The 12,076-nt window shown below is 31.2% G+C and overlaps 1 protein-coding gene across 1 annotated transcript in view; it reads left to right on the top strand.

Moving 5' to 3' along the window:
* UBR3 (ubiquitin protein ligase E3 component n-recognin 3) overlaps positions 1-12,076 on the top strand; it is a 223,694-nt gene that overhangs the window by 167,780 nt on the left and 43,838 nt on the right. Inside the window, exons 29-31 of the mRNA XM_057747121.1 lie at positions 912-1,124; positions 2,318-2,454; positions 8,612-8,697. Coding sequence (XP_057603104.1) covers positions 912-1,124; positions 2,318-2,454; positions 8,612-8,697 — 436 coding nt within the window. The remainder of the gene's footprint in view (positions 1-911; positions 1,125-2,317; positions 2,455-8,611; positions 8,698-12,076) is intronic.

Here is a 12,076-nt window from a genome sequence, read left to right as displayed (position 1 = left end):
ATATATATATATATATATAAGTACATTAAAACCTATTTTGAGATAAAGCATTAGGTTAGTGGCAGAATTAGAGAGACCACTGGAAAAAAAGAGTAAGGACTACACAATAGCAATGGCCTAAAAGAGAAAAATAGATGTGGGTGGTGTCAGGCAAAAGAAAGGAACAAATGTGGTAGGCTGGATTCCTGCCTTAAATCCTGGTTAGTTAGCATGTATTGCAATCTCTCATGATCAAGAGTTTCCTCCTAGACATATGTGCATTATGTATCTCTGTTTCAAAATTCTAGTTTTTCTTCCTCCTCCTATCAGAAACATCTGAAGGAAAAGATGTTAATTCCCCTCCTTATCACCCTTATGTTGTATTCTAACTAAATCTTTCCCCTATCCATTAAACCTAAACCAACCCACTGCGTCAAGTCCATTCGGTTGTGTTCAGCTGTTAGACACCTAGAAGACACATCACATGTTTTTAGGCTTAAATACTCTCAAAAGCTGTCTATGCTACATCAAATAACATGAGCACTGGGAGAATCTTTCCAATAGTCACTTATAGATGATGAAAACGGGCTGGGGTAAGAGGAACATGATTCACTTTAATGTGGCCTACTTTTAGAGTTATTCTTTATCTTAAATCTACATTTCAGATTGATTGTATCATTATTTGTATTTTTCATACTGAGAGAAGAGTAAGATACTTAAGCAGTTCATTGGTGATAGCAAGTGTTGCATGATTGCCATGATATAAGAAGTGATTTGATAAGCTTCAACAGTTAAATGATTTTATGCTTTTATGACATGTATTAGAGACTTTTTTTGTATGGTTCATTTATTTACTATAAAATGTAGTGGCGTTAATTTTGTTTTCTGTAAAGGTATGCATCATATAGCTGTATGTTTGTTTCATCTTTTAGAATGACCAGGTCCTTCAGGGCTTCTCAGTGGACAAAGGAGAATTCACATGTCCTCTCTGTAGGCAGTTTGCTAACAGTGTTCTTCCTTGTTATCCTGGAAGTAATGTCGAAAACAACCTTTGGCAACGTCCTAATAACAAAAGCATACAAGATCTCATAAAGGAAGTGGAGGAGCTGCAGGGACGTCCGGGAGCTTTCCCAGTAAGCATCAGTGTAAGGCAGAAATATCCTGGTTAACTCAGCTCTGCTTTCCAGCTTTAATTTTTGTTCTATTTCTAAATTACTCTGGGCCTTGTACATTTAATAGAAATTGCTTTTAGAGGTTTTTCTCTTCTGTTGGTGGTTATTAAAAACAAAAATGAGAGTAATAGAACAAATTATTACTAAAGGCTATACTTTTCCTTAGTCTGAATTGCTATAGTTTTAAATATACATCTTTCAGATCATGAAATCCTATAAGCTTAGATATGGTTATGTTGAAATATTTAAAAACAAAGTCAAACATATATATATATGTATCTTGCAATGTAAAGCACAATCTCATCATTTAAAAATATGCCCATTAGGTGTATTAGAATTAAGATGATGTATTTACACACACACACACGTGCGCATGCACACTTTCTGTGTGTATAATTATAGATTTACACACACATTGGTGTGTATGTGTATTAGAGAGATAAAATATTGTATATATGATTGAACCATTCCCCATAAGTCAGGCTATTTTACTGTGAGATTTGGTATAAGTGAACCCATCTTTTATCCCATCCAGTAGGATTTATTTGATTTAAATTCTTAAATATTTCACCTTCATTGTAGATTTATGTTATGGTCCCTGAAAGTAGTGACAGCTATGCCCAGTATATGGCAGTAAATTTATGAAAACTATGAATATCTGACTTTTCAACAGAAATTCATAGTTTAAAGCTACTCAGAAAGATTCATCTCCTTTGCTCAACTGAAGACTAATTTTTGAGTCTGTGTATTTTTTTTCTTTTGCAAATCCAAATTTTTGTGTGCTTAAAATATGCTTAAAGTAAGGGATATCAATATTAATCCTGAAAAAATGAGCTTAAATGAAAGATTTTTTATAAGCATGGAAACTGGTCTAAGATATTTTAATGACATCCATTCATTTATTTAGAATATAGTTTGTGTGGTTAATTCATGATTGGATCACAATATAAAATTAGAATAAAAGGTCCCTAAAATAAGAGAAAGTATCTCTTGATCTGTTTTCTCTTTGTGCACTAAATATGTTTATAGTAGATAGCTACTATACATCTGTTTTGACTTTTAAACTTTAATTTCCTAGTGTGCTCATATGATAAACAATGTATTATTAGACTATTATTAGAGAAAATGAATATACATAAACTTTATATGTTTGTGTTTTTTTACAGTCAGAAACCAACTTAAGTAAAGAAATGGAATCTGTAATGAAAGATATCAAAAATACCACTCAGAAGAAATATAGAGACTATAGCAAGACTCCAGGCTCACCAGATAATGATTTTCTCTTTATGTATTCTGTTGCTAGGTAGGTATATATAGTATATACTTTTATATTTACTTAATATTAGTAGTTGATTTTATTTTATTTGTCATTCATATTTATTTGAAAAAAGGTTGCATATTTTTAATGTTGGTTGAAATTATGGCTAGTTTTAGAACCTCCTAGAAGGTCTATAAAAGTGTAGTTTTCATTCATTTTCTGAGGAGTTTTTATTTTAATGGAATATTGGTTTAAGTGTTATTAAGCATTATAGGGTATGTGAGGAAAAGTATATTTTTAGCATTTTGGGACATATGTCTACCTCAAAGCATGTGAGTATTGTATGTGAAGGGTGTTGTTAAGAAATCACTATTTAAGTCCTATCAAAAAAATGATAATACTAAGAACTGAAACATTGTAATATGTTAAATACTTTTAATTTATATATAAAAAATAAGAACAATAAGAACTTATTTTGTTTTAAGCTCATGAAAGATCTGGTAATGTCCTGAAAGACTATTGTGGTTTAGAAAATCAGATAAAGGAGAGGAAATAAGAGATCAGTCATGTTCTAAAGCTCTGTGAGTAGCTACCAGAGGCTCAAGAAAACAGTTAAATACGTCTCATCTTTCAGATTAGGTAGAAATAGTCTAATCGACTGAGTAGGTGTTCAGTATCTAAGAAATAGTTCCAAATAGGAATTTTAGAAAACTTACTTGAATGAAATTGAAGAACTATAAAAAAAAAAAAAAATAGGAGAGAAGCAGACACAATTAGAAACTTATAAACACATTCTGCCAGATCTGATATTGTAGACCCCTGGATATCTCTAGAAACATACTTCGTATTTTGTCCAAGTAGTATTGTAATAGGTAAGATTAAGAGAAATAACATGGCTTGAAGTCATGCAACAGATTAGTGGTAGAGTAGAACTAGAACTCAGATCTCTTGAGTTGAGGTATAGTGCTCTTTCAATTACTGTTCTTTTTCCTCTCCTTAGTTCAGCTTTTGTAAGTCATTTATACACGCAATTCATCCATGGCCATTCTCTCTGCCCCATTCCTGGAACAGAGAGTAACAAAATAGTGAATGAACTATGTGCTCTTTTGAACCCAGGAAAAATGGAACCAGACTTAAGAAAATTGCAGCAAGCAAGTTAGAACTCAAGATAAGGAAACATTAGTTTTTGGTCTAAGAATGCAAATAGTGGACATGGATTGATGTAAAAGAATCTAATGGATTGGAAAGTAACTATCTAAGTCTGCACATTCCTAGACTATTGTTGTTACTTATCTAGAATGCTCTTGGGGAAGATATAACGGTTAATTTAACATTTTGTCTCTGAAGAGTTACCAATTGCATACTTGCAATAAAATATGCTTTATGTGAAAACTAAATTGAATATAATTTAATTTTGCTGAGTTTCAAGGTTTTATAAAAGTTCTGTATGATATTGTGGTAATGTTGTAGAAAATTAAGATGGATGTAGACCAACTCAATTATGGTCCATGTATATGTATATATACACACATATACATGTATATACACGTTATTATGTCAATTGTGTACTTATGCCTTTGATTTTATTAGGGTTGACCTTATAAGAAAACCCTGGTTGAATGGGAATGATCTGTACATGGAATTTTGCTGTAGTATGATAAATAATTTGATTTAAATTTAGTTTGGTAGAAGTTTTAGATTCCTATTTCTTGGTTTAAATATATAAATAATTTGTAGAATATTTATATAATTTTTAATAGAAATATTTATAGAAAGCTTGCTGTGATAATGGGAGACTTTTTGAATCAGCATATATTTGTTTTTCTCTTTTATATAGAGGCAGGGACAGATGTCAAATGTTATTTACTAAGGGTATATGTAGGAAAAAGGAGAAAAATATGCTCTCCCATCCTCCCATCCTTCTCTGATCCTTAGTGATAAACTCTAAAGCAACAATATAATGATTTCAAAAGTGAAAGTATATAACCTTAAAAACCTTATCCTTTGAATTAAAATTTGAGTTAAAATTACCCAGGCCATTGCAGTGTTCTCACAGTGAGATTGCATGCCTTCTCTAAATTTTAATTAATCATTAAAAAGAAACACAAAAGACAAATTGACTCAAAAATTTACGAAAACAAGAGTTAAAGGAAAAATGCATGTTGTATTTTATTTGAATAAGATGTAATTTTTTAAGGTAGGAAACCAGGTCTTTACAGTTATCTTCTGCCTTGCATATAACCTTGTTTCATTAAATACTTAGGATTACAGATTATGATCATTTTTATGCCTAAAAGGTAGGCATTGAAATATTTAGCAGTATTTAAAATGGTTAAATAGTTTAAGTAAAATATTTAGAAATAAAATTAATTTCAGTTATTTAACTTTCGAATTAATTCTTGTGATTCTTAAATGTATGGTTCCTTAGAACGTGCAAATATATTTGTATTTGACATTAGTAATTTGAATGGAATACAGCCCTAGTTTCCCAGAACTGAATTTCTCCCAGCTGAATGAGTAATTTTGTTTGCTCTTTGGGGAGGTTAAATTTTTTGATGTTTAGAAACAAAATATTTCTAATTAGTAATTAGCATGTAAAGCTGTTTTCTTTAATAATTGTTTTTGAGCTTTTTTTTCCAGTAGTACAATATGTATCTCTTTGTTTTTAATTTTATTTGCAAGGGGAAGCCTTGGAGGATTTTTTGAGGGCAGCAAAGAAAAATTGTTGGAATGATCTCATTTTGTTGCATTAAAATTAATCAGTTACTACATTAAAGTTTTAATGCATTTCCAAAAATATATTACATACATTTAACATATTTCCAAAAATACATTTCATTGCAAATATCAGTCATTCAGATGGATTATGTGAAGTTAATTTTGGGGATGAAAGCTTTCTTCACTTAAATGCTAATTCATTATTTCATTGTTGAAACAATGAATCACACTGATTTGAGTAGTTGATTTTTCTAAAGATTTTGGACCCAAGTTGTACATAGCTTAGAGTTATTAGTGATAGCACTTAGCCTGTATGCAGTGAGAAACATGGAAATGGAAAGAAGGTGAAATGTGAGTAACTGAGATGTAGATGGGGAGACATCTTTAAGTCATAAGTGGGTAAACTGTTCAGTAGAGTGAATGCATCTTGCTTTATACATTAAATGCATTATAAATTTAAACTTTATAAACTAATTATAGGGGGGAATAAATTGGGAGATTGGGATACCAAATTGTACACTCTAAATATATGCAGTTTATTGTAAAAAAAAAAAATTAAAAAAAAAAAGCTAATTATGTTTGAAGTAAAAAGAATGCTTGCTAAAAATCCAAATTATGAATCCTTTTTAAAACTGAAGGAAGGGTCAACAAGATAAAGAGAATAAACTGCAGGGACCAGAGAATCTATCACTAGTTACATATTATCACTGGTTACATATCAAAAAAGGTGAATTATCACTGGTTACATATCAAAAAAAAGAAGTGGTCAGTTCCTGGGAATTTTTTGAACATTTTGCTAGGTACTGTCAGGGATTCAGAAGCTGTATCTGAAATGGTCCCTGTGCGCCAGGAATTTACAGTTCAGTTGGAGAGACAAAACTAATATAAATCTGTATAAAATGGAATATAATTTGTTTTAAAATATATATCATATTGAGAAAATGGAATTTCACAAGGGAAGATGAGCAAATTGAAATATAAAGTGTGTAGAAGTGCTTTTTTCCTGTTCCAGAAAAAGGGAGTTAAGTTCTCTCTAACTCTTGAGGAGTTAGAGCTTGAGCCATGCCATGGTATGGATGAAGATCTTTTCTTCTCTGAGAAATTGAATACTTGGTCAACTAGTAGGGGTAGGCTCAGGCCTTGAACCCACACTATATCAGTATGTGTTTGAGTGTCTCTGTGTGTGTGTGTGTTTATACACACATTTGTTTTTCAAAGTATAGCTCTAAAAATATGTTAGCGCCAAAGGAGGGGTAGAAGGGAAAGCATACTTGGTCAAGCAAAAAGAAACTGGAGCATAGTTGGATCAGTTTTTATATGGGTATATCTTGGTGGCCACCATGATAGGCTTTAAGCAGTCTTTCTCAACTTTCTTTCAAATGTGGAGATTTTCTCTTCTTTTTTCTTTCCCCTTCCAAACTAATTTGAATGTGTTTGTGTTAGAAAATATAGAAAGTTAACTCTGCTTTTCTCTAAGAATGAAAAGCCTTGGAAAACTTCTGCTCCCAGTACATGTTGCATCATCCAGTCAGGAGGGCAGAAACAGAATATTGTGTTATGATTTTCAGCAGTGAGGGAAGAGCAGACCTGGGGCATGTGACACATTTGTGTGTTCTCTCTAGCAAGACTTAAAGGGCCAATTTTGTTACAAATTAAATAAGGAAAAGCTGATGGCTAGGGCTTCTGACATATTCATTTTTTAAATCCTAAATATTATACTAACCCTTTGGATAGGTAGTGTTTGTTTTTTTAACTCAGAAGGAACCTTCCAACCATAATCTGAAGTAATTAATTACATTTGGTAGTTTTCTTTCAAGTATTCTTTAAAATCAAATTTCTGGTAACATGTTTGTCATCCTTTAAAGTATCTTATTTGATGATTAAATAGACTTGTTCTTGTATTTATATTTTAATGAATATTTTTACAGATTATGCTGAAATAATTGTTGGCATTCTGGTTCTGACATTCATTTGTAAGAATTAATCGCGTTTCTGGTTAGCTCTTTTAAAAGTGCTATCTAGGAAATCTTAGTTTTTATAAGAGAATATAGCCATTAATTTTTTTCTACAGATTAGGCAACAGAAGATTTGTGAAAACAAAATGTATTGATCTCATTTATATTCCCTTGATGAAGGAACACATGCTGGTCTCCGCTCGCTTTCTGTCCACTAATATGAAATCCTTGTCCCTGCTTCCTTGCTGGTAGGTTTTTAGAAGTTCAGTGAGCAATGCAAATCGCCTGAAGGGTGGAAAATTCCCTTGTCACACAGATGCCCTTATCAGCAGCAACCAGATGGAGCGCTGAGCAGGAACATTATCAGTGTTAAATTGCTTTTTCTCCCCCCTGAGTAGAGAGGATTAAAGCATTCCTTTAGAAATGGGTGGCAAATATACAGATTTAGAAATATTAATATTTTTAACAGTTTCATTTGTAAGTAAATATATGAAAATAACATTTCAAAACATTCTGTGTTCAAAATACAACCAAAACCAGCTCAAAATGTTTTGTTTTAAATAAAATAGGGTACTATTCTTTCCTGAATTCAGTTTCAGAGAGTAAGCTTGAAACGGTACCTTTTTTTTTTTTTTGAAGACGGGGGATATCTCACTCTTAGTGTCATATACATATCTTGGATATGAACTAGTTTATTCAAGTTTTAGTTGTGGCAAATAAAGGTGTGTTTGTTTATTAATACTGTTGAAGTAAAAATACACACACTCAGAATTTTCATTTACTGTTGTTTGTCAAAATTGGCTATTACTGTTACTGCTTTTGAGTAAATCTTCAGATTCTGTATCAATTTGATTTTTGAAATGTCAGTTACTAATTATTGCTTTTCTGTAAGCTAATAATTGCTAAATATATTATAATTTCAGATCTATATGAACAATACTGTTGTTTAGCAGTGTCAATAATTATACACTATTTTAATAAAGGTGTAATTTTAGAAGTCCATAAAGGAGACTGCTGTTAATTATGTGTTGTTCATGGCCACTTTCATGTTAGGATTTTATTTCTTAATATTGGTTTCTAGATGCCATCTAAGCTCCAGTGAGCGATAACCATTTCTCTGATAGAAAAATTGGTATGCCCTTGTGTTTTATATGCCAGTAACCACCTAATCAGTGGCTGACAGAGTACAAATTCTTTCATCAGATTCACATGCAGGTTTTTGAAATGTGTTGCAGTTTTTTCCTTAAGGCCTAGTGTTTAGTATTTGCCAACAGCTGGGATTTTGCAACAGTTATGCTGTGACGTGTGCAGTTTTGCAAGTATAAATATGAACATATAAGTAAGGGTAGATAAACTGTTCCCCTTTTTTATTTCTAAATATCAGATAAAATATGATTGTTATTAATATTGCATAAACTATAATTTTGCAAATAATAAAGTTGAAGAACTTTAGGTTAATTCAGACATATCAAACAAAAAGTATTACTTCAACCTAATGACTGAAATATGTTTTAATGCTTTGCTTACAGAACCAATTTGGAACTTGAGTTAATTCATCGAGGAGGGAATTTATGTTCAGGTGGTGCAAGCACAGCTGGTAAAAGGTCTTGTTTAAGTAAGTATTAAGCAGTGCTAAATTTTAAAAAATTTCTAATTACGTCATTTTGAAAGCGTATATAGGCAAAATAGTCTTTTGATGTATTTTCAAATTCTTTTTATGTTTTGTATAATCAGTTTTAATAGTAATTATATGCTTTAAATGGTTAATCTTATACTTAGAAGAATCATGAATATTTAGCTCTTTCTATGCTATGATTACTCAGTAGATAAATGTCATACTAATTAATCAGAATTACTTTGGTTCAAAATTAAAAGTGTATTATTCTCAACTATAAAAATTTTTCCTCAAACTTAAATTCTTTTAAAGAATTTTTATGTAGTCTGGACTTAAGAAAAACTTTTTCATAAAGACAATTTGTGTCGCCTAAAGATTTCTATATAAATAGCTGCTATTAATCAGTGAAGGCATTTGTACTGTATTTTGATGTACACAAATGTATTAAAATGTATTAAAATTGTGGATGTTTACTTTTATTTACAAATATGCTTTATATTATAAATTGAGCATGATTCTTCAGTACTTTTTGTAAGGGTCTATTTCTGAGAAGTATCATTTGGAACTTAAAGTAGATTTTTCATGAGCATGGTTTTGATGTTATCAATGTGTAGTTATTGTTTAGAGAATTAATGTGAATACTAGCGGTAATATTATTTAATGTCATGTACAGTTAATTACTGGTCCCAAATCAGAGGAGTTAAAATATTTCCTTGCGGTTGATATGGGAAATAAAAATTGTTTAAATCATAATGTATTCTTTTGAAAAATGAATATATTTCCTTAAATGCTAAAAATGTTAGTGATTATTTAAAATTATCAATATATATTAGTTTTTCAAAAATATATGTATATTATTTTAAAATATGTATATAGTTTTGAAATGATTTCAAAGCAAAGGAATGATCAAAAACGCCTTGAAATTTCTAACATAAAGATACTAACTTACGTGAAATTTAAACTGTTACTTTTAAAATTCATACTAGTTGTATTGGATTTTGATATTTTATTTTGTTGTCACTTTGTTCTTATAAGTCTAAGTCTTGCAAGTTATTTTTTTACTGAGTATTTAGTATTTATTGACCCCTTGATGTACACACTTAAACCCTACTTGTACCCAGTGATTTAATATGTTTACAGGGGAAGTTGTTGATAAATAGGAGTTTTAGCTTCTAGTCTGTTTGGATTAGCAGAAACTATGATTTCACATATATAAATTATTCTTTCTTGTTAATTTATTGTTTGGAATTGGCTGATACTATTCCAGAAACTGTTGTATTAGAAAGTGTTTAGTAAAGGAATTTTAGTTTTACATTAAAAAACTACTTTTCCCCCCTCTGAGGTATTTAAATTTCTACAGAGGCTTGTAAGTGATGAATTTATCCAGAATGCTAAAAATAGTAGTAGAAGTCTAGCAGCAGCCACTTCAATTATCACCCTCAATTTTAATTTAAATTATTAAATTGATAGTTACTTCCAAACTTTTGTTTCTTTTTATTTTCCCCTTTAGTGAATAAGAGAATTTAATGTCCCAGTATAGAATAGGTTGTGATGAAGCGTGTCCTAAATATAAGTTAATACTGTTTTTAGTTTTCTTTTTTTCCTTATCAATTATGTTAGTTCTCCTTGCCCCCCACCCCCACCCCCCCCCCCCCCGGTTTCACTGAGATATGATTGAGAAATAAAAAATTTCATATATTTAGGTTGTACAACATGATTTTCTTATTTTGGTTTTCATGACTTATTGTTCAGTTACTTACGCATTATTTATCCTAATTATTTACAAACGAACTCTGTAAATCATGTATGCAGAATGTTATAGGTTCTATAAAATCTCACTATGTTGCAGGTATATAAAACTTAATGTATTTGTTATTTACTCAAGCCTAACTTAAACCTAATTTAAGTTTAACACAAGAACATATTTATGGTGTTTTATAGGATCATGGATCAAATGAATATCTCATTTTTTTCATCTTCCAGTAGAACTCTAATGGTATTAGTAAACAAAAATTCTCTTTTTTCTAGAGCCTACTCATATGTCAATATTTTCCTTTTCCCATTCATTACTTTATATTACCTCTTAAATATATCATTTTTAAAATGTCTTTTCTTTTTTTCATAATATTTTGGTGAAAAAGAGTGAGAAAGTGCTCCACTAATTATAAGCAAATGATAATGGAAGTTACACTTGTGGAGTAATGTTCCATCACAAATTCCTGATGAAACTGAAGGTTAGTTTAGTCAAGAAAAAATTTAATAAATTTTGTCTGGAATGGCTTGTGTAGTACCTGATAGATAATTATAGATAGGGACACACACACACACACACACACACACACACACACACACACAGTGGGGCAGGGCGGGGCAGAAGATTGCTCTATTTACAGCAATGAAAGCAGAAAATATTACTGGCCAAATTTATACTGAGAAATCAAATTATCGTGGAATAATGCCATTTAGCACTTCCACATTTGAACAAATTTTTGAAGTATCGAGATAAAGTTACCAGTATCCAATCAGAGTAAAATTTCATTATTAAATATGTCTGGGAAATTTTCCTCAGTAAAAAATGAGCAAAATTAATTCACATAGCAGCATACTAAGGTGTTTTAATAATGCCTTACATTTGTAGTTTTAAAGTTTATAATGTACTTTCACATAAATTATTTAGTCTTTAGAATGACCATGTGAAATAGGTGTTATCTCTTTTTCATAGAAAAGGAAACTGAAGTTCAGAGCAATTGCATTGCCAAGTGATACAGCTGCAAAATGTCAAAGCTTGCAACTGAACCCAGCTCTCTGACATTAAATTCAGTTATGTAAGACGAATCACTTGCCCTTAAGTGTCCCAAAGGATGCAGAATCTTTAAAAACTTTCACCCATGGGCTTAGTCAAGGATATCCTACTGCACACTGTTGCCTTGGGATCTTTCAGGTTCTGCCATGCTAACCTTCCTGTTATCTTGCCTATTTTCCTTTGCCAACCTTTCACTGTGAATCCTGTTTTTGTTTTGGGCCACTCCTTCAGACATTTTCTCAAGTCCTCATTCCCTCTTCTTGAATACCCATTGGTTCTCCTTTATTTTTCACCAGTTTGCTGGCTGATTGCCTCTTGCTCCTGATGTGAGCTGTTTGCATCAGCTCCCACATACAGCTCTGCTCCTGATTCCTGGGTCAGAACTGTGGATCTCCTCTTTATCCACTGGAAGATCAGGCATTAAGGACCTTGTATTCAGTGGATAAGACTGATTCAAGTTAATTTATTGCAAGATAGAAGGTTTTAAGTTCTAAAGTGGGATATGGATAAAGTTCTAGAAAATGTGGAGTTTTGGGATCACATCTAGCTTGTAAAATTAGTGAAGCTTTTGGTGGA

Source organism: Hippopotamus amphibius, chromosome 8 (assembly GCF_030028045.1).
Source record: "Hippopotamus amphibius kiboko isolate mHipAmp2 chromosome 8, mHipAmp2.hap2, whole genome shotgun sequence".
NCBI lineage: Eukaryota > Metazoa > Chordata > Mammalia > Artiodactyla > Hippopotamidae > Hippopotamus > Hippopotamus amphibius.
The sequence above is the reverse complement of the archived record's forward strand: the minus strand, read 5'-3'. Positions and strand labels throughout refer to the sequence as shown.